Source organism: Balaenoptera physalus, assembly GCF_965194825.1.
Source record: "Balaenoptera physalus genome assembly, chromosome: 17".
NCBI classification, from domain to species: Eukaryota; Metazoa; Chordata; class Mammalia; order Artiodactyla; family Balaenopteridae; genus Balaenoptera; species Balaenoptera physalus.
In genome coordinates this window covers 13,299,199-13,320,894 of record NC_138895.1, presented here as the reverse complement: position 1 = coordinate 13,320,894, position 21,696 = coordinate 13,299,199, and the positions used below count along the sequence as shown (strand labels likewise).

General features: G+C 44.2%; 2 protein-coding genes across 16 annotated transcripts in view; one reads left to right on the top strand and one right to left on the bottom strand.

Moving 5' to 3' along the window:
• The window catches only part of ARFGEF1 (ARF guanine nucleotide exchange factor 1), a 147,280-nt gene extending 129,191 nt beyond the window's left edge, over nt 1-18,089 (top strand). For 2 of the 3 annotated variants that reach the window (XM_082433579.1, XM_082433578.1), the window contains 9 exons: nt 1,455-1,590; nt 1,673-1,811; nt 2,423-2,495; nt 6,679-6,811; nt 10,758-10,897; nt 12,377-12,545; nt 13,621-13,759; nt 15,091-15,208; nt 16,643-18,089. In XM_082433579.1, the coding sequence (XP_082289705.1) occupies nt 1,455-1,590; nt 1,673-1,811; nt 2,423-2,495; nt 6,679-6,811; nt 10,758-10,897; nt 12,377-12,545; nt 13,621-13,759; nt 15,091-15,208; nt 16,643-16,807 (1,212 nt within the window). In that variant the 3' untranslated portion in view covers nt 16,808-18,089. Of the gene's footprint in view, nt 1-1,454; nt 1,591-1,672; nt 1,812-2,422; nt 2,496-6,678; nt 6,812-10,757; nt 10,898-12,376; nt 12,546-13,620; nt 13,760-15,090; nt 15,209-16,642 lie in introns of those variants that run through there. The other variant, XM_082433580.1, reaches the window with a different exon arrangement.
• Nucleotides 18,090-18,477: 388 nt separating this feature from the next.
• Nucleotides 18,478-21,696, bottom strand: part of CSPP1 (centrosome and spindle pole associated protein 1) — a 220,981-nt gene continuing 217,762 nt past the window's right edge. For all 13 annotated transcript variants that reach the window (XM_082433615.1, XM_082433603.1, XM_082433610.1 and 10 more), the window contains one exon: nt 18,478-20,052. In XM_082433615.1, coding sequence (XP_082289741.1) covers nt 19,840-20,052 — 213 coding nt within the window. In that variant the 3' untranslated portion in view covers nt 18,478-19,839. The remainder of the gene's footprint in view (nt 20,053-21,696) is intronic.

Genomic DNA, 21,696 nt, shown 5'->3' with positions numbered 1-21,696 from the left:
TAAAACATCAGAGCTCTCCTTAGTATTCATGGTGCTTCTTATTCTGAATTGAATAAGGAATGCGCGTTTGTTTATTTATCTATTTATTTCAAAGTCTTTTACTACAGACCAGTTACAGTATGTGTTCCAGTAAGTGTGGGAAAGAACATCAGTTCTTCGTGTTTTGTCCCATATACTGTATTAAATGCAAAATTGGGGACCTCTCTGACCTGCGCAAAATTTTATTTTAGATCTACAGGTAGACTCTTAAAACATTTTATAAAGTGGACTAAGTAGACATATGTTTATGCCCTGGCACAAAACCATGTATAAAAATTAGTCCAGATTAGTCCATTTGAGAAAAATAAAGAAATTACTTACACTCCCCCCCCTTTTTGGGGGGCTATGTTGGGTCTTTGTTGCTGCGCGGGCTTTCTCTAGTTATGGCAAGTGGGGACTACTCCTCGTTGCAGTGCGCGGGCTTCTCTTGTTGTGGAGCACCACCTCTAGGCGCGTGGGCTTCAGTAGTTGTGATGTGCGGGCTCAGTAATTGTGGCTCGCGGGCTCTAGAACGCAGGCTCAGTCGTTGTGGCTCACGGGCTCTAGAACGCAGGCTCAGTAGTTGTGGCGCATGGGCTTACTTGCTCCGCAGCATGTGGGATCTTCCTGGACCAGGGCTCGAACCTGTGTCCCCTGCATTGGCAGACGGATTCTTGTTTTTTGTTTTTTTAATTAATAGCTACTTTATTTATTTATTTATTTATTTATTTTTGGCTGTGTTGGGTCTTCGTTTCACGCGAGGGCTTTCTCTAGTTGCGGCAAGCGGGGGCCACTCTTCATCGTGGTGTGCGGGCCTTTCACTATCGTGGCCCCTCCCGTTGTGGGGCACAGGCTCCAGACATGCAGGCTCAGTAGTTGTGGCTCACGGGCCCAGTTGCTCCGTGGCATGTGGGATCCCCCCAGACCAGGGCTTGAACCCGTGTCCCCTGCATTAGCAGGCAGATTCTCAACCACTGCGCCACCAGGGAAGCCCTGGCAGGCGTATTCTTAACCACTGCGCCACCAGGGAAGTCCCCTACTTACACCCATTTTATTTTAAACCTATGCTAACCCACTTGGGTAAATTCTTATCATTGCCTTCCTCTGTTTTTCTTCCATGTTCTATCATATTCTGGAGCAAGACCAACTTGTTATTAGTGTCTGTTGTTTGAAAAGTCATAGCGTTAATAGCCAGACAATGCAGTGGTGGTTTTTTTTAATAAAACAGTGCAGAAAATAGTTATTTTATATACAGATGGTTATGGGATAATGAAGAGAAGATCAGATATAAAGTTGAGGTGAATGTCATATTCAAGGAGTTAAGTGCTCTGAAAGGAACCTACAGGCTTACGTTTTAAATATGCAAACATATTTCTTTGAAATTCTAGTAGTTGATGAATGGCCCGACCTTCATTTAATGACTGTCTCCCCTGTAGAAAGCGGAGTGGATGACGACGACATGTAATCACGCGCTTTATGCGATCTGCGATGTGTTCACCCAGTATTTAGAAGTACTCAGTGATGTACTTCTGGATGACATTTTTGCCCAGCTCTACTGGTGTGTGCAGCAAGGTAGGTCTGTACCAGATAAGTGACACAAAGTGTTAAATGTGACCCTGGTAATACACAAGTGAATTGCTCTTTTCTTTTCTAGACAATGAGCAGTTAGCACGATCTGGTACAAACTGCTTAGAGAATGTTGTTATTCTGAATGGTGAAAAATTTACCCTAGAAATCTGGGATAAAACTTGTAACTGCACACTGGACATCTTCAAAACCACAATTCCACATGCGTAAGAAGATTTTATACAACTTTATATTTGTATATTGAATGATGGACATAAAAGGTTTGATAGTAATTAGTGATTTCTCGTAACAGAAATCCTTTTTAAAATATCTCAGTGTTCTTTGAATTTGTGTTTATTGCAAATCAGACTCCTATAAAACCGTAATAAATACATGAATTAAATTTTTTATATACCCAAACTTTTAGTCTGATCATTTAAAATTGGAGTCATAATGAAATGATTTAATAAGATTTTATTCATCCAGATTAAACGAAGCAGTGGTTCTGAATTGAAAAAAAGAAAATCTCAGCATTTGTTTTAGTTACTGTAAATGTAATAATCTAAGGAAAATTTATTGTATTTTGTATTACAATATTGTAAATATTGTATTTTACGGTTAATTATCATCTTTTTCTAAGGGATAAGTTTGTAATTGAATTGTAGTGGAGTTTTTACTGATTGGGAAACTAAGACATAGTCTTGCTAAATGACTTGTTGGCACCCGAATCATTTGTAGGACACCTTGAACTTGCTTCCCAGCTCGTTTCGTTTCAAAACATGTTGGATGTGGCGTGGTTCACACTCTCAGTGACTGGTATGATTTTGGTGTTTTAAAGGCTCTTGACCTGGCGTCCTGCTTCTGGAGAAGCTGCTCCCACACCTCCGTCTCCTGTGAGTGAAAAACAGCTGGTAAGTTTTAACAAATAAAGCATATATTAAATTACTTAACTATTTGTGGTAAGTATTCTACCATGGGGCAGATTCTTTTATATGAGCCCAGCTCTTTTAAAAAGATGTCGTAAAATATAGATGGTCTTGAGACAGAGTAAAATGATTTTGAGAGCACAAGAGGCAGGTACCAGTTTACATAAGGATTTACATACCAAGCTGAAGATATTATCGGATGTTATTTTATTTAAACTTTCAACTTTGATATAATTTCACCTTAGAGAAAAGTTACAAAAGCAGATTAAAGAATTCTGATAGACGCTTCACGCAACTTATTTGTTTCCTAGATCTGCCATAACAAATTACGACAAACTTAGTGGCTTAAAACAACAGAAATTTATTCTGTCACGGCTCTGGAGGCCAGAGGTCCAAACTCAAGGCATCAGCAAGGCCACATTCCCTCCCAGGGTGTTAAGGGAGAATCCTTCTTTGCTTCCTCTAGCTTCTAGTGGCTGCTGACAGCCCCTGGCGTTCCTTGGCTTGTACACACATCCCTCCATTCTCTGCCTCCATCTTAACGTAGCTGTGTAAAGCCAAATCTCTCCCTCCTTCCTCCTTTAAGGACACTAGTCATTAGATTTAGGATCCTCCCCAAATTCAGAATGATCTCGTCTCAAGATCCTTAACTTGAAAGACTCTGTTTCCATGTAGCCTTCACAAGTACCAAAGGTTAGGACTTGGACTTACCTTTTTGGGGCCACTGTTTAACCCATTATCTACCCTCTGGTGCCCCAAAATTCATGTCTGTCTTTCGGGTGAAGTCATTTATGCCATCCCAACATCCCCGGAGTCTCAACTTAGTGTAGCATCAACACCAAGTCCAAAATGTCATGTAAATATCATCTTATCAAAAGTCCCAAATCTTATCATCTAAGTCATCTAAATCAGGTATGTGGTCTCTTCTGGAGCAAAATTTCTCTCTATTTGTGGACCTGTGAACCTGTAGAACAGATTAACTGCTGCAAAATACAGTGGTGGGCAAGCATAGGGTAAACATCCTCATTCCAAAAGGGAAGCATGGAAGGAGTAAAAGGGTCACTGGTCCTAATCAAGTTCAAAACCCAGGAGGACAAACTCATTAAGTTTCAAGGCCTGAGGATAATTTCTGTGGCTTGGTACCCTGCCCTACCCTCTGGGCCCATGGCTTCTCCCTCTGGTGCTTCAGCTTTGCCCTCTGAGTCGTTCCTCACTTACAAGTTCCACTTTCCACCCAGTAGTACAACACAGTTCAGCCAAGGTTTCTGCAACTTACAACAAGGATCCCCATCCTTCCAGTAGCCAATAACACGTTCCTGATTTCCTTCTGAGATCTCACCAGGAACACCTTTTTTTTTTTCTCAAATAAGTTATTTATTTATTTATTTATTTTGGCTGCGTTGGGTCTTCGTTGCTGAGCGCGGGCTTTCTCTAGTTGCCGCGAGCAGGGGCTACTCTTCATTGCGGTGCGCGGGTTTCTTATCGCACTGGCTTCTCTTGTCGCGGAGCACAGGCTCTAGGCACGTGGGCTTCAGTAGTTATGGTGCACAGGCTCAGTAGTTGTGGCTCACGGGTTCTAGGATGCAGGCTTAGTAGCTGTGGTTCACAGGCTTAGTTGCTCCATGGCATGTGGGATCTTCCTGGACCAGGGCTCGAACCCATGTCCCCTGCATTGGCAGGTGGATTCTTAACCACTGCACCACCAGGGAAGCCCCAGAAGCACCTTTAATGTTCATATTTCTATCAGCATTCTAGTCATGACTGTGTGTGTGTGTGTGTGTGTGTGTGTGTGTGTGTATTCTTTAGGATGATAGAAGCTTTCTCTACCAGGCATTTCACTTCCTTCTGAATCCTCACCAGAATTGAGTTTAACATCCATATTTCTACCAACAGTCTCTTCAGGTCAGTTTAGGTTTTTTTCTATTGTACGCCTCAAAACTCTTCTAGCCTCTGCCATTACCCAATTCCAAAGCCACTTCCACATTTTTAGGTCTTTGTTATGGCCGCACCCACTTCATGGTACCAAAATCTATATCAGTCAGCGTTCTCCAGTTCCAGAGAAATGGAGCCAATAAGAGATAACCTACACCTATGTGTGTCCATATTTATCTATACGTGTGTGTGTGTGTGTGTGTGTAATATATGTATGTATATGTATCCCTATATATTTTTTCCCCTAATTTCAAGGAATTGGCTTAAGCAATTGTGAGGGCTGGCAAGGTTGAAATGTGTAGGGCAGGTGGGCAGGCTGGAAACTCTTGGGCAGCTGTAGTCCGCAGGCAGAACTTCTTCAGGGAAATCTCAGTTTTGCCCTTAAGGCCTTTGAACTCATGGGATGAGGCTTGACCCATATTATTGAGGATAATCTCCTTTACTTACAGTCATAACTGTAAATGTTCACCACATCTACAAAATACCTTCACAGCGACACTTGGAATAGTGTTTAATTGAATAACTGGTCACTATAGCCCAGCCAAATTGACGCATGAAACTGACCATCACACCAGGTTTCCCGAAGTGTTATCACTGTACTACGTTTGCTTTATTATTTCCACCCTCCCTCTTCTTCTCTCACTCCCCCACCTCCCTACATACATTTTTCTGGATTCTTTGAAAATAACACACCCTTTTTTCCCTAAAATTTTTAGTGTGTTTTCCATAAAATAAATAAATATATATAGTCACGGTGCAGTTAACAAAATAGGGAATTACTGTTGAAACAATACTATAATCTGGCTTTATTCAGATTTCTGCTGTTCTCCCACTAATGTTATTGAATTTTAAACCCAGGAAGCCAGAGGTAGCAAATCTATGCCCACTGACCTGATGTGTCCCCCACAGCTTTTTCATTTCTTAACTAATTGTCAGTGGCTAAAACTTAGGTCTCACAGAAGAGCACCACTCTGAACGTGTCTTGAGAACTGTGACATCCGGCACATCGGGCCCGCATCGCTCCATGACCCTGATCCGCTGGAGTTGTTCGTTCATCACAGACTCCACCACTTGTGACGTCCTGTTTCCAGCCCAGGACGAGCTTGCTCTCATTTTTGTTTTTCTTAAATTTGGCCCACTCCCTGCTTGCTCTGTGGGCTTTTGTTTTTGCTCCCTCTGCTGTATAGTGTAGTAGTTTGCAGGGTGGGCTGTGATGCCAGACCCCAAGTCAAATCATGGCTCTGCACCGACTAGCTCTGCAGCCTTAGCAAGTTACTTAACCTCATTTAAAGTGAGTCTTGTGGTGGGAATTAGATGTGGTGCTGCACATGAAGTCGTTAGAACAGCGTGTGCCAGGGTGCGCGCTCGGCGACTCTGCCGGCTGCTGGGCTGATGCGGTGGGCCCGGTGGTGCCCCTCGAGGCTGCTCGCAGTCTCTTCCTTGGCTCCGTCCGGGAGCTGCAGCTGCCCTGGCTCTGCATCTAGTCTCCTGCTGGAACCAAGTAAAGCTAAAAGAGTAGTAATGTCAGCTACCATATATCGTCTGACACCTCTAGTGTCAAAGGATTGTTAAGTATTAAGGATTTACTGCCAAATCCTTAACAACCTGCAGGGAAAGTGTCATCTCCATCTTCAGATTTCAGGTCAGAAAAAACCTCAGCTCAAGAAGATTCATTGCTTCCCCAAAGGCTACGCATAGCGGGAGCTGGGTTCTGGAGTGGCTCTGTTGGACTTGAACATCAGCTTGTCTTCATGCACTGCTCTCCTAGTTGGTCGCCTTCTCACTGACCTTTCTAGTTGCTGGGTTCTTGGGTGACAGAACATCCTTCCCTAAATGCACCCCTACGAAGCTTTCCTGGGCTCAGCCTACACAAAGCTTGCAGAAAGCCCTGCCCACCATGTGTGTTTCTGTTTCGATTTCATGACAATTCATGGGTATTGCTGACAAGTTTTTCCACATAGTGAAGCTTATTAGCATTTCTGTCTGTTGCTCTTGGGTGGTGTCAGACCTGATCTCAGGGAGGGTCAGAAAGGAAGCTTTTCTCTAAAAGATTATCAGCTCTTATCCATGTGCAGGTAATATTAAATAATTTACCCATTATGTCCATAATTGCAGTGTGTACAATGTGATTTTCATAGGGACACAACGTAATTTTTTAAAAAACAGTGTAATAGAAACTGTTTTCATCGTTAAGCTTTATTCATTGTACTTAAAATGAATTTTTTTATTTTATTAGGATACAATATCACAGAAATCTGTAGATATTCATGATTCTATTCAGCCAAGATCTGCAGATAATAGACAGCAAGCTCCATTGGCTTCTGTCTCTACTGTGAATGAAGAAGTCAGCAAAATTAAACCCACAGCAAGTGAGTTATTTCTCTTAATAAAAATAAATTGTGTATTTTGTTTTATGTAGGCAAGATATGAAAGTTTTGCTTTCACTTTTATTAACAAACACATACTGTAATTGTGTGGTCACTTGCTTACTGTGTTTGCTCCAACTTGGACATCCCCCGGCAGATGGTCAGGAACTCTGCTGACACCTACAAGACCAGTTTTTTTCTGTAGTGCTTTCAGCTGGTGTTTGTTTGAAGCACGTGGGTCTTGAGAGGAGAGAGGGAGTGGCCAGGGCATCGAGGAGCAAGCCCTCTGCTGCCCCCAACCCACGTCTCCTCTGCCCCTCCCCTCACCTTCTTCAGTTCTTTTCACAAAGAAGGGGAATCCCTCCTGTTTTTTTACTAAATTGGTTCACAGAGGAAAGAGGACCTCCTCCCTAGAGGAAAACAGGACAACTTTAATTGCTTTTTAAAACTGAGGTGAAATTCACATAACAAAAGTAACCGTTTTTTTTAAAGTGAACAGTTTGGTGGCATTTGGTGCATTCCCCATGTTGTGCAGTCCCCACTTCTACCTGGTTCCAAAACGTTCACCCCAAAAGGAAACCCCGTAACCGTTGTCCTGTGCTGCCTCTTCTCCTCCTCGCCAGCCCCTAGCCGCCTCCCGTCTGCTTTCTGTGTCTATGGATTTGTACATTCTGCACATTTCATATAAATGGAATCATACAATGTGACACTTTATGTCTGGCTTTTATTTAGTATAATGTTTTCAAGGTATATCCACAGTGTAAAATGGGTCAGTAGTTCATTCCTTTTTATAGCTAATTGTCCTTTGTATGGATATACCACATTTTGTTTATCCTTTTATCTGCTGGTGGACATTTGGGTTTGTCGCACCTTTTAGTAATAATGAATAATGCTACTGTGAATGTCTGTGTACAAGTGTTGTTTGATTACCTGTTTTTAATTCTTTTGGGTGTACACATAGGAGCGGACTTGCTGGGTCATGAGATAATTCTGTGAGGAGCCCCTAAAACGCGTTCTGCAGTGGCTGCACCGTTTTGTATTCCGACCAGCAATTCCATTTTTTCCACATCCCCACAGACATTTCCTCACAGACATTTCTGTTTTCTTTTTCTTTTTAATAATAGCCATTCTAGTGGGTATAAAGTGTTGTCTCATTGTGGTTTTACTCTACATTTCCCTAAGGATTAATGATGTTGAGTATTTTTTCATGTGCTTATTGGCCATTTGCATATCTCCTTTGGAGAAATATTCATGTCCTTTGCTTATTTTTAATTGGGTTGTTTTTTTTTTGTTGTTAGTTGTTAAGAGTTTCTTATGTACTCTGGATGCTACACCCATGTCAGATACATGATTTGCAAATGTTTATTTTCTCCCATTCTGAAGGTCATCTTTTTACTTGATAATAATTCTATGATGTACAGAAGTTTAAATTTTGATGAAGTTCAGTTTATCTGTTGTTGCTCATGCTTTTGGTGTCATACTTAGGAATCCATAGCCAAAGCTAAGGTCATAGAGATTTTCCCCAGGGCTTTCTCTAAGAGTCTTATACTTGTAGCTCTTACATTTAGGTAATCGATCCCTTTTCACTTAATTTTTTTCAGGGAATTTTTATTAATCCTAGGTGTTTACATTTGTTTTTGAGGGATGACAGATTTGGTGTCCTCCCTGAAAGGAGCCTCCCGCTTCAGTCACTGTGTCTTGCTTCTCAGAAGGGAGATAGGTGGCGATGAGCGGCCTGTTTTCGTTTTTCATTCCTGGGCTCCGCAGCGCAGCTGTTAGCGCCCCGCACAGCTTCGGTCTGCCCTGGAGGGTCCCGTGAGGGCACGGCTTCGCTCTCCCTCGGCCCCAAGACTGAACTTACATATACTTGGCTTTGTAAGGGAAGGACGCAGTCGGCAGGTTTTTTTACCTGCCTGATCTGGGAGCTTCCCTTGAACGGAGCGCAGAGCGCTGCTCCCCTGCCCTTCTGGCCTGAGGGCTCGCGTTGCCTTCCTTGTGCCACCCGCTCAGGGTCCTTGAGGAAGAGTTCACTGTGTCCCGCGAGCCCTTCCCTTCGCTCAGGGGACAGGTGTGGTTGCTGTGCCCGTGGGGGAGGTGTCGTGGCGACCCCGTGCCCAGAGGAGGCTCAGCGCGGCCTGAGCACTTGGCCCTGCGCGAGGGGCAGCGGCCTCGTTCCTTCCTCACACGCGGAAACCACCGCTGCCCCAGCTGGGCTCCACCCCAGTGCCCGCCGGCCCCCCTGTTCATCCTTGCTCAGCTTTGCCCCGTCCTTTGGTGACCCAGGGAAACAGTCGCCTAATATGACCCTTGGCACTGTCAACCCTTGTGAACGACATTTGTTCAAGTAGGTGCTGTCCCCCAAACATGCAGCTGGTCGTTGCTGATGAGACCAGGTTCCTCCTGCGGTTCTGAAAGGACCCCGGGAGGCATGGAGGGCCCTCAGCTCCCCGGCCGACAGCTCTGAACGCCCGTACAGCCGACATTGGAGCTGATGAGAACGCGTCTCCTTCGGCGCCAGCCCCCTCCCGAGCCGTCCCTGCGAGTCCGGGGGTGCTGCCAGGACGCCCTGCCCCCGGAACTGGGAGTGCTCTTGCGACCTGACTGAGGCAGGACTAGGAAGAGACAGCCATGGGACTGGGGGTGTCTTGGATTTCTTATGTTTTTTGACTTGAGATCTAGTACTAAGAACTGAATGTTCAGTACATCAGCATTTCTGAAAACTATCTGGAAAGGAGTCGTTATGACCTAAATAAGAATAAATTTAAGCAAGTTGTTTTGCTATCTCCCCAAAATCCCTAAAACCTGAATTTAACTTGTAGAAATTTGGTAATTCCCTGGTGAGTCCAGTGGTTAGGACTCGGCGCTTTCACTGCCGTGGCCCGGGTTCAGTCCCTGGTCGGGAAATTAAGATCCTGACGGCCAAAAACAAAACAAAACAAAAAAACTAACTTCTTGAAATTGGTGCCAGAAAAAGTTTGTAATAATAGCAAAGTGGAAAAAAACTGAAGGACTGTCAAGTCATCCAGCGCTGGAGCCGTTGCCCTGAGGCCGATGAACAGGCAGCGCCCTCACCGTGGGCCCTTGTGCAAGTCCTGAAGAGCCACCCTGAGAACCGACCCTGGGGCTGGGCCAGCGCTGCCAGGTCTTGCAGCTCCTCAGTTGTTGAGTCGTCGTTCTGAACCTTGCATTTATTTCTACGTGTGCTTACCCGACGGCCGGTGAAGCGGAAACCCTTCCGTGAACATGTCTCTCCTTAAGGAAACGGCCCGTCGAGCGCGGTCGTTCAGGCCAGAGGGACGCAGTGCCTGAGCACCGGTTGCTTCCAGTGTGGTTACTTTTATGGTCACGCACTTAGCGGAACTCTTCATAGACTTCTGTGCTTATGAATCCCTTTGGAAACATGGGGTCATTTCGGCTGCAGCTACCCACCTGGATCCAAAGGAAACATGTGCTCTGGTTGACCCACAGTATCGTCCCAGTGGTCAGAATTCTTGTCTGCCCCTCACTTCCTGCCTCGTAGATCTAGCTCCCGTTGTCTTCTTCTGGTTGAGGTTTTTATATTACCTATAGTTAAAGGTCAAACTTGGGTTTGCAGTAAATGATATTAAAATTATAGTTTTTAACCCATTTGATACATTTTATTGAGGAATAATCTAAGTCTTATCTTAAAATTTGTAGTGGAACCTTCTTGAACATATTCACTGTTCCAAGTCATTTTGAATATTTTTGTTTACTTAAAAAGGTAATTTTCTAAGGCTTTTCTAAATATCAATTAAATGAAGCTTTTACTGAGTAGTGCTTATGTGCAGAAGCAGGCTATCCTCAGTGTGATGTGTGCAGGTTACCTTCATACGTGTTAATGTTTCCTTAGCATTGTAATGTCATAGAAATTATAAAGGATTCAAAATAATTTTTGTTTGCATGTGCATTGGGGTGGGTTTCCTCACAGAATTTCCAGAACAAAAATTGTTTGCCGCCCTGTTGATTAAATGTGTTGTGCAGCTGGAACTCATCCAGACCATCGACAGCATCGTGTTCTTCCCCGCCACAAGTAAGAAGGAGGACGCGGAAAACTTAGCCGCAGCGCAGGTGAGCGGGTGCGAGGGCCACTGCTTTTTGTTGAATGGGGAGTTAGCGCCACAGTCTGGGCTTCAGAGCAGAGGTCAAGCTAGAGAGCATCGCCACACAGCTCTCATTTTAAACCGTGGGACTGACAGCGTGGACAGCGCTGGGAGGAGGGTCAGGGACCGAGCCTGGGGACCTCCGTGGTTTAGAGCTCCAGGTGATGAGGCAGATTCTTGTCCTCTTGCCTGAGGACAAAAGCCAGGGAGGCAGGGGGAGACTGGGAGACAGTGCTGCCCTGCAAGCCAGATGGGGGGGCGGTGCTCTGAGAAGCAGGGTGTGGTCAGCCCTGTCGGATGTTCCGCAGGGCAGGCGAGAAGCCGCCCGACAGTTGCCCTAGAGAATTGCTCCAGCAATTTGGTGGACTTTGGTTGACCTTGACGTTGTGTTTAATTGTAATGTTGATACAAAAGCATTATTAAAATGGGTACAAGAGAAGAGAAGAATTGCAGACGGCAGGTATCCGTAAGTCTGTCAAGGAGTTCCGCTGTTAAGACAGGGTACGGAGAAATGGGCTAATAGTTGGGGGCGGATGAGGGGGCTCAAGAGAAGGGTTCGCTTTGTTTTGTCATTGAGGTTGGCAGCATGGCAGCCCGGAAAACTCTCATCCGGGAGAGAGAGAAACAGTGCAGAAGGGGGGGGGGGCAGTTGCTAGAGCGTCTTTCAGAGCGAATGGAGGGGCACCTAGTGCAGAGCCCTGGGGGCACCTGGAATAGAAGCACAGACAGCTCGCGATGGTAACAGGAGGGCACGCGAAGCGGGTGGGTTAGAAAGTCTCGGCAGGTTGGTCTGTCTGGTGGCCGGAGTCTGTGGGAGATTCTTCTGTTTTCTCACTGAGCTAGGAAGCAAAGTCATCCACCAGGTGAGGTTGGGAAGAAAGTTTTAGGTCCTTGAGGAGAGAAAGAAAACGGCGAGTGAGGCGTCCAGCAGAGTGGGCTAGGAGGGCGTGGAGGTGTTGCAGGGCAGCACCCAGAGCCCCTGGATTTAAAGAGAAAGCCCGTTCTTCTCCAGTCGTGTGTATTGTGCGGTACAACGTAGTAGGCCGTTTTGCCAGCCAGTTGCTAAAAAGAGGAGGTGAGGGGTCATGCACGAGAATATTTATACTTAACAGTCCATGGCCTCAAACCGGCGAAGAGAAGCGAGGGGAAGAGAAGCGAGGACGTGGGGAGGGCGGGGAGCGGGAGCGGGGCAGAGGCCGGGGTCTGGTGGGTGCAGAGCTCTGGGGTCAGGAACTGTGGGGAGGGAGCTGAAGACATTGGAGGCGACTAGGATGCACAGAACGAAGCTTCTGGAAATTTAATAGCAAAGGGTGGACCTTTTCTGTTGAGGCAGCACAGATTAACTTCTGTGGCTTGCTCATAAAACGGGTCTTTGGGGAGCCCTGAGTTCTAAATTCACTGACCTCTGTGACTGGATGCGTGTGCTGCGGTGGTTTGTTTCCCGAAGAGAGATGCCGTGGACTTTGACGTTCGAGTTGATACTCAGGACCAAGGAATGTATCGCTTTCTAACATCACAACAACTCTTCAAGCTGCTGGACTGCTTGTTGGAGTCGCACAGATTTGCAAAAGCATTCAATTCCAACAATGACCAGAGGACGGCTCTGTGGAAGGCGGGTAAGCTGTGGGTGGCGGCCCCCCGCCTGCCCAGTGAACCCCACCGCCGTACCACAGGCCTTTCTCTGGTTTATAAAAAGCCAGATAGCTGCCTGGGTAGATTGGTCTCCCCCGTGTTTAGTCACACTGTTATTTGACTGACTTTCAAATTGCCTTTCATCTTGTTCACCCAGTCTGGGCCTTCCTGTCGACACCGGCTGCATGCTACAAGCTGCCCTTTCCTGAGGCCAGACCTCAGAAGGGAAGTGCAGGGCTTTGAAGTGGGAGGTAGATTTGTTTTTGAACAAGTTGGAAAATTTAAGTAAAAAACAAGCTTTATAATAATTTTACTGACATGGTTAATTTTTTATTTAAGAAATAGTTACTTGGTGCCTATTAGGTGTAAAACGGTGCCAGAGTGAGAGGCTGCGGACAGGCAGAAAAAAGAAGGAAGCTGCCCTTCCTTAGACAACAGACTCTTCTGACAGCCTCACATTTGTGTGATTTATTTTATCCCCAGTGTCTCTTTAGCTCTTCATTAAACCCACTCAGGCTTTGTTCATTCTCTTCCGTTCACAACCTCACTTCTGTAAGGAGTAGTCTGTACTTATCTTTTGCCCTTTATTCAACCCAAGTTGTGGCCACCGTTCAGCTGGGACTGTTCCTGCCAAGGTCACCAGGCTCTTCACTTCCCCAGGCCCTCCTCCTCCTCCCCTGTCCTACCCCCCTCCTCCCCCTCCCCCCTCCTCGGGCTGCTCACCTTTGGCCCATTCTCCCCATTGCGGGGGTGTGGCCTGTGCAGGCAGCCCGGACCTGAAGTGCCTCTCCTTTGAAGAGTTGTGCCTTCCCAGGCAAAGCTGTTCTGTATCTCGGGTCCCCAGCTTGAGGGGAGGGAGTTCTAAACGCAAAAATACCCGACTAGGCACCTCCCCCCCTCCCCGCACAGGTTCCAGGGCCTCCTCCATGTGACCCTGTCCCCGTGGAGGGCGCGAGGCCCGGGCGCCACGGCTGGACGCACACGGGCTCCACGCAGGCAGTTTTGCCTCCACGTGAGATGCCTCTCCTCCCGCTAACGCGGCCCTTTCCCCTTCTGCAGGCTTCAAGGGCAAATCCAAACCCAACCTCCTGAAGCAGGAGACGAGCAGCCTGGCCTGCGGGCTGCGCATTCTCTTCCGGATGTACACGGACGAGAGCCGGGCCAGCGCCTGGGAGGAGGTCCAGCAGAGGCTCTTAAAGTAAGACTCAGGGCTGGGTTTCTGGCTTCGGCCCGTGTGGCTCGGTTCAGAGCGGGAAGGGCCGCGCGGTGTGTGTGGGGCGGGGATGGGGATGGACACACAACACCGAGTCCACAGCCCTGCCCGGCCACGCGGATACCTTGGGGCCTGAGGAGGAGATTGTGGAACTTAAACACAGTCTTACAGACGAACGTGCTCTCACACAGTTGGTGAGATGCAAGCAAATTACGTCTATTTTTGCTGCTACAGGACAAAGGAGCAAGTTCTATGTCTTAAAATTTTCAAATGTTATAATTTTCAGACTTTTTTTCATGCCATAGATAGCTCCATTTTTACAAACCGATCCATCTGTGAAAGTGAAAACCTGCCTGCCTGCATTTAGTTTGAAAAAGTGTGTGGAGTTGCTATTGGTGTTTTGTTTTGTTTGCACTCCATTTTTACTTCATGACAACTTACGATTCTGTCCTTTAAAATTTAAATTCACGCTAAGAATGAAACATGCCATTCAGAAAGAATACTGCTGTTTACATTGTGTATTTATTTATTTATTTATTTTTTGGCTGTGTTGGATCTTTTTTTTTTTTTTTTTTTTGGTGTTGGATCTTTGTTGCTGCACACAGGCTTTCTCTAGTTGCGGCAAGCGGGGGCTACTCTTCGTTGTGGTGTGCGGGCTTCTCATTGCGGTGGCTTCTGCTGCGGAGCTCGGGCTCTAGACTCACAGGCTTCAGGAGTTGTGGCACACGGGCTCTAGAGCGCAGGCTCAGTAGTTGTGGCTCGCGGGCTTAGTTGCTCTGCAGCATGTGGGGTCTTCTGGGACCAGGGCTCAAACCCATGTCCTTTGCATTGGCAGGCGGACTCTTAACCACTGCGCCACCAGGGAAGCCCTTACATTGTATTTTTGTGTCTTCTTGGGGGAATAGATGTTCTCAGAGACCAATTAAATTCATTCTAGAACGCCAAGCCGTCACCTGGGTTCTGTTTCCCCATCTTGTTGATGAGACTGTTAGGGCCCAGAAGCGTCCTGGTCACAGTGCGGGAGGGGAAGGGTCAGCCCAGGTCTCCTGATGCCAAGCCTGCGTGTGCTCCTGCACAGTGGCGTTGCCTTCAACGAAACTTGGAAAATGTACATTGCCTGGTAAGCTGCAGTGGCTTCTTCTGATATCTTTATTTGGAAAACGTATAAATGTTTATGTTGACACTCCAGTTAATGTAAACACATGGAGTCTGGCAGGTTCCTAAGAGCCACTGCCCTCCTCGTCTCAGTTGTTCTCTGTGAATGTCATACCAGCAGGTGTGCAAGCACATGTGACAGGGAACCTTTTCTGTTCCAGTGTCTGCAGCGAAGCCCTGAGTTACTTCCTTACCCTAACATCGGAAAGTCATCGGGAAGCCTGGACTAACTTACTGCTTTTGTTTCTAACTAAAGTCCTGAAGATCAGCGACCATAGGGTAAGTACGGCACCCCGCGCCTCACTGGCATCCGGGCTGCGGCCCCTGCTGCTCGCACCTCCCTGGCCCCCTCTGCTCCCTCCTCACCCCGCTTTGTTCTCCAGTCAGTGATTCTGTAGGGGTTCAGTAGGGGAGGAACCCTAAAGACGCCTTGACAAGCGACTTGGGTTCCCGCACATGGTCAACTCCCATCCTGCCCCCTGAAGTCTCTTCTGCCCCATTTTCAAAACTGCTGACCAGCCCTCTCTCCATCCGCCCCCAGCCACGGCTGCGTCTGGGCCCCAGGCCTGTGCTCCAGGCTTCAGCCATTCCTTTGGCATTTTGATTGGTTCCGTGCGACCCAGAGCATCTAGTGAATGGGCCATAAACTCATTTAAGACTTTTAAGCCAGTAGAAATAAAGATAAAATATAAATGTAGAGCTGTGTGTGTGTGTGTGTGTGTGTGTGTGTGTATATATATATATATTACATATATATATATATTTAGTTTTCAGAAATACACATTTCACTCTTTAAAAAATGTAGCAACTTTCAGCCCACGTAAATGGAAACGGGTTACTGTGATCCCTGAATAGGTTTAAAAATGCCTAGTCCAGTGGCCTGAATTTTGACACAACAGGCCATGGTGGTGTTTGGGACCCTGTAGAGGCCACGTAATGCTACTCGGTGCCCCACAGATAGCCATCCCAAGCCGCATGCTCTGTCCACGTGTGTGTCCCTCTGACCCGTGGGCCAGGTAAAGCTTGGAGAAGTAACTTAAGGCACCAACAGCCAAGTGGCCGAGAAGGACTTCCAACCCGTCTACCTTATTCCACAGTTTGCTTTCTGACCACGGTGTGTCATTACTGCTTACTTGTAGCTTGTGGGGTGCGGAGAGCAGAAAAGGACAGAAAATAGGCAGGTGACTAGTATTCAGAGGTTAAAGAACTACAGCAAAATTACAAAGTGTATCAGTTGAACTATAAATATAGAATGTATAATCTTTGCCTGGAGACCTCGTAGTTTGTATTGCAATATTAGGTAGAATTTTCCCTAAAAATTAAAATTTTATTTACCAAATAAAAGATGCAGTTTCAGTACCCCATAGCTTATAAAAAACTCAACTGTGGTTCTTGCTTGGCTTCTTTCTTTTGCTTATTACCCAGGGAAAACAATGATAAATACTAAACGTTTGTCGTAAGTTTGTCAAGGAAATGTAATGGAAAATGTTTTTCAAAATAAGGATAGATAACCAAGTGAATAATGTATGTATTAAGTTTTGAACACTTCTCAATCTTTCAATTGCATGATCAATAATCACTGCTTTATGTAGACGCGTCTCCGGTCTTCACCCATCAGGGCATTGCCCCCAAGTGAGTTGCCTCTCAAGGCCCTTTGAGGTTCTGTGGTTTGCAGTGCAAGAACTACTAACAGAAAAATTCGTTTCCCCCCAGTTTAAAGCTCACGCATCATTCTACTACCCTCTCTTATGTGAAATTATGCAATTTGACTTGATTCCTGAACTTCGTGCTGTTCTTAGAAGATTTTTTCTGCGAATTGGAGTAGTTTTCCAGATATCACAACCACCTGAACAGGAACTTGGAATAAACAAGCAATGATGGGAAGTTAATATTCTTCTGTTGGCGTTTACATCCCTCCGTTCTTCAAAAGGACCCCGGAGCTGAGGTTTCCTACCTGCAAAATGGTTTCTCTGAATTGCAGTGTCTAAGGGTTACTGGTAAAGAAGCTTAGAACTTCAGCTCGAACCTGCAGTGCTCCAGTCCCTTTTGTAACCTGATGGATTGTTTGTTGTGTTGGGTTCACGAGCTTTTTTTCCCACAGTGTCAGCTTATATGCTCACATGTCCTTCCCTGTCCTCGGTGGCAGGGAGAGCCCCACATATTTCTGGCAGGTGTGGAAGTGAAACTTACCCAAAGAACTCTAGATGTAAAGATTTGAACTTCTGCAAGAAGTACAACTCAGGAGAGCTGTATTTTGAAGGATAAAATGTTTATAATTGGGGGTTGGGGGGAGAAGAAGAAATTATTGTTCATGGTAAAAGATATTTAGCAACTATGGTATTCTTATTCTGAAGATTTTTGCACACTCAGGCTATCTGAGATACTGGTAATCATCCTTCTGTGAAAAATTGTACAGAGATGCAGGTCTGTAATATAAAAATCTTAAACATTATATAGTTCTTCCTGCACTGTTTTATTTCTTTATTTTCTTATTCATTTGCTAAGTACCTATAATATTTTGTCAAATGCACTAAACATTTGGGTTGAGCTTTTTGTCTTTTTTATTTTGTGGGGATTTTGGTTTTGCCCTTTTTAGGGGGTGATTACTTTGAGGGTTTAACAAGCCCAGAAGCTGTTGTGGCTGACACTTGTAATGATCAACAACAGAGAAGGTAGAAAATACCCTGCTGACATAACCACCTGTAATACACTTCTCTTCAGGCTTTTAAAGTGAGCCATTAAAGGAGAATGATCCTTCGTGGACCGAAACTTGAATCACTGCAAAATGACTCTCGGTTGCTGTCACTTCCTTTTCTTTTCTTTTGGGTGGCGGGGCTTGATTTAGATTTTACTCTATGTACAGAATTTAATGTTGAATATATTAAAATAACAAATCTGGCATGGTTTGGGGAGGTTAGATTTACTGGAAATGTATTCATACTGTGAATTGTGCTCTGATGGTTAAACAAAACGACAAGATTGTCAAGCATTCCGTATTAACAGTGGATGTAGAAAATTTTTTCAGATGGATAAAATGTATATGGTACAGATGTAAAGTTTTCTATGTAAAAAAATTCTGTACAACTTTCTGTACAATATTGATTCTCATCTGGCATATTCTAATCAGGTTATAGGTCAATAAAGTTTTTGGATTATTTCATCAGTGCAATCAAAACCTGTGTAATCCGCAGCCCCATGTTTCATTGACTTTTTTTTTTTTTTTTTTTTAATTAAAAGCCATGCAACTAGGGAAAGGATATTCTCATTCACAGCTACATGTAAATTCAGTGTTCTTTAGTTCTGATAGTTTCTTTCCAGCTTCTGGCATTAGAGCCTCCCCCATATCCTGCTTTCTCAACTATACGCTATTCATAATTTAATATTTTGTGTATTTATTAACCCAGAATAAGGCTGCACTATTTGAATCCTGAGAGAAGGAGCTAAAGTTGAAGTTAACTTTGGAGCGGTTTTACAGGGCTGCCATCGTGTGTCCTTGGAGTCCAAGTTGAGTGGTACGACAGCATGAAAAGGAAAATAGAACATGCCAAGACTATTTATTTTGATGGTTGTGTTAAAAAACAGGAGAAGTGTTCAGTCTTTGCTGTAGCATCTCTTAGATCATGAGTAGTCAGTCACTGTGAACAGAGCATTTATAAGTGCACTACATTTATGATCCCCAAGACACAACCCTGCTCAAGCCCAGCTGGATGCTAGAGCCAGGAGCCACCATGACCGTCTGGCCTCTCTGAGGGTAAGTGTTTCAAATGACCTGGCGATTTGTTACTTTATGGTATTATATCAGGACTCTTCTCTAGCAGAGACAGAGGCTTTCATATTACTTTCAGATGAAGATATGATTCGATTACAAACATTAGCATGCAATTTACATGCAGCTGAAATTCAAAATATCAGAAGTTTCACACTTGAGGTAGACCTATCTGATCTTGTGTCCCATTAATTACATCAGTGGAAACATGCAGTCAGTGCCTGGGGGTGTTCTTAGCTGTCATGGTGCTAGACTCTAAGAATTATTTCCAAGAATTTGAATTAGTCTTTCTTTACTTTTTTAAAGGCACCTCTTAGGGAGGGAGTGATTAGAAAAACTAACTCACCCAAGGGTCCACAGTGGTGCAGCAAGGATTCCAAAACCCATCCTTTACCCATGGGTGTTCCTGCCTCTCTTCAACTTCTAGAACACCTTGTCTAGAAACCTCAATTCCAGTTAAAATGAGAAATTGACATTTGTAATAAAAATAATTTATTTTTATCAAGAAGTAGTTAAATCATATAAATAGCAAACGTAATGCCTTCACTGGCACAAAAGTAGACGCAGAAAGATGATGTGACACTTAAGTGCATGGCTCACGGGAATATAATCATTAACAACTCCCATCATTTATACTGAATCAGTAGTTAATAACTGACCTGGAAATAAGCACATTTGATTCCCTCATTACATAGCAACAGCTATAACCAGTATATTTACTAAATGAAAAATTATTCTGAATAGTGATAACAATAGCAAATGTACATATGACAAAGTATTCTGGTTTTACAGTACTGTTAAGACACTTGTGTTTTATTCACCTTATCTTACTGACAAGCAGAATTTTAAATAATGCACATACGGTAGTTGATTCCAAGAGCTCATTACCACCCTAATTTATGGCAAAATTTGTGCAAAAGTAATTCTATACAATTCTACATTATATAAATTAATAATCATGTCCTTTTTTATTTATGTACATACTATACATCATATACATCATCATGGAAAAAATACACCTTATATTACAGGTGGAACATAAGTAACTGCCAAGTATGGGCCAAAAGTAGCACATATCATTAAGGTTCAGATTTCACATTCCTTTCACCTGAAAAGGCACTGCTGGGCCCAGTACAGGTGTATTTTAACCATGTGCAGTAGACAGGCCCTGCCAAGTGGAAGCACCTGGTTTTACAGGAACCTGCTGCTGCTCCTGCCTCAGCTGCTCCGCCATGAATCGTTTCAGTGTTTCTGAGGTGCCCGGGCGGAGCCAGGGCTCAGTTGCTACAGAGTTCGATCCATCGTCACCCATGTGCTTCATGATGTCATCAGGGTCAACCAGTGAACTCTCATCATCATCTAATGGAGGCAAGAGAGACATGACTCAGGTAACACGGGCGGCAGGCAGGTCACGTGAACAGAGGTCTCCTGTAGTCTAACCCCTTAGAGCTCTGCGCTTCTCCACAGTACTGTGTCCTAAACTGTCCTGCTTTGTTCAGACCTCCTCCTTTTAGAGGTAGGAAAGCAAACCCAGGAATAGAAACAAAAAAAATCAACTGACCAAGGTGACTCCACAGTACTGGTACCAGCACCCAAAGGGATTCAAGGATAGCAAAGGAGATGGCACCAAATGTTGACTGTAGAAGTGTCAGCAGTCTTACTCTGTGTCACCTGAGGGATGCCATGCAAAACTTTGTTTTTAATTTAGCAAGGTTTTGGAAATATTCCTAGCCTATTAAATATAAACACTGCTTTGAGGAAATAAGGTCATTTTAGGAAAGCATTAGACAGGGGATGAAATTATTTCCATTCTTATACCTTATCTAAGAGGTTGTGTTTACTCCATTAAGAGATATAGCTCTTATGTTGCATTCTTTTAACTGGTTATATTCAACTTCTATATCTGTATTTTACTTATTAGATAATAATAATAGGAAAATCTGTCTTCCTGCCCTGTGATGTCAATTTCTTTTTTTTTTTTTTTTTTTTTTTTTAAATTACATCTCCTGGTCTGTGAAGGATTACCTCAGCAAAGGGACATGTGCACTCAATGTAATGAGTAATCAATCCACATCGTACCAAAAAGCTCCTGTTTGAAAGGACAATGTTAAAAAAAAAAAAGTTTAGAAGTTGAAAGCCTTCTGAAAAAGAGGAGAGTCTTCAAATGGTCTATTTTCTCTCAATTTAAGTATATATCCCTGTTAAATACTAATTCAACTTATTGGTTCTAAAAGAAATTGAGGAATAGGTAATTCTTAGTACAGATTAAAATGCCTTTTAGCCAAAAAGAAAGCATTCCTTTCCCACTGTCCACAGTTTTCCAGGTCTGATATGAAAAATACTGCTCTATCAGTTTACCATGTTTGCTGGTATTTGGTATGAAATTACCACCATCAGAATGCATGACATCTTACTCCTAGAGACTGAGTATAGTTTTAAATTAACAAATATTAAAGATTGGATCTAAAAAATATCTTAAGAAAACTGCTATTAGAAAATTATTGTAATGTAGCTTAACACAATAAAGAGAATTGTCCAAGTAGACCACTCTGCTATTTGCTAAAGCTAATTAAGGCTTATTACTATAATATTGTCCCATTATCCTAATGACTAACAGCATCTCCATAAGGAAGGTGGCCTAGGGCTGGCAGAGGAGCTTGTTAGTTGCCTGAGGAAGCATCCTGCCTGCCTGTGCTCAGTGATAAGCTTTAACCTGCTGTTCACCGAAGCAGTGAGAGATGACAACGCCCAGCATGATGAGAAGACTATACTTTGACTTAAAGCAAAAAATACCTATTTTCTGTTTACATCTATGTACAGAAGGCCAAGTAAAAAGGTAAAAAAGTTTTCTTTGTAGTACTACAGATTTATAATAGATGTGTTACATAAAGAACTCAAGGTTTTAAAGTCGACTTCTGATAATCTCTCACTTCAGTAGGGAAGCGAGATGCCAATACTAATCAACATTTGCCCTGCTGAAAGCAAAGCCTGGATATATTTA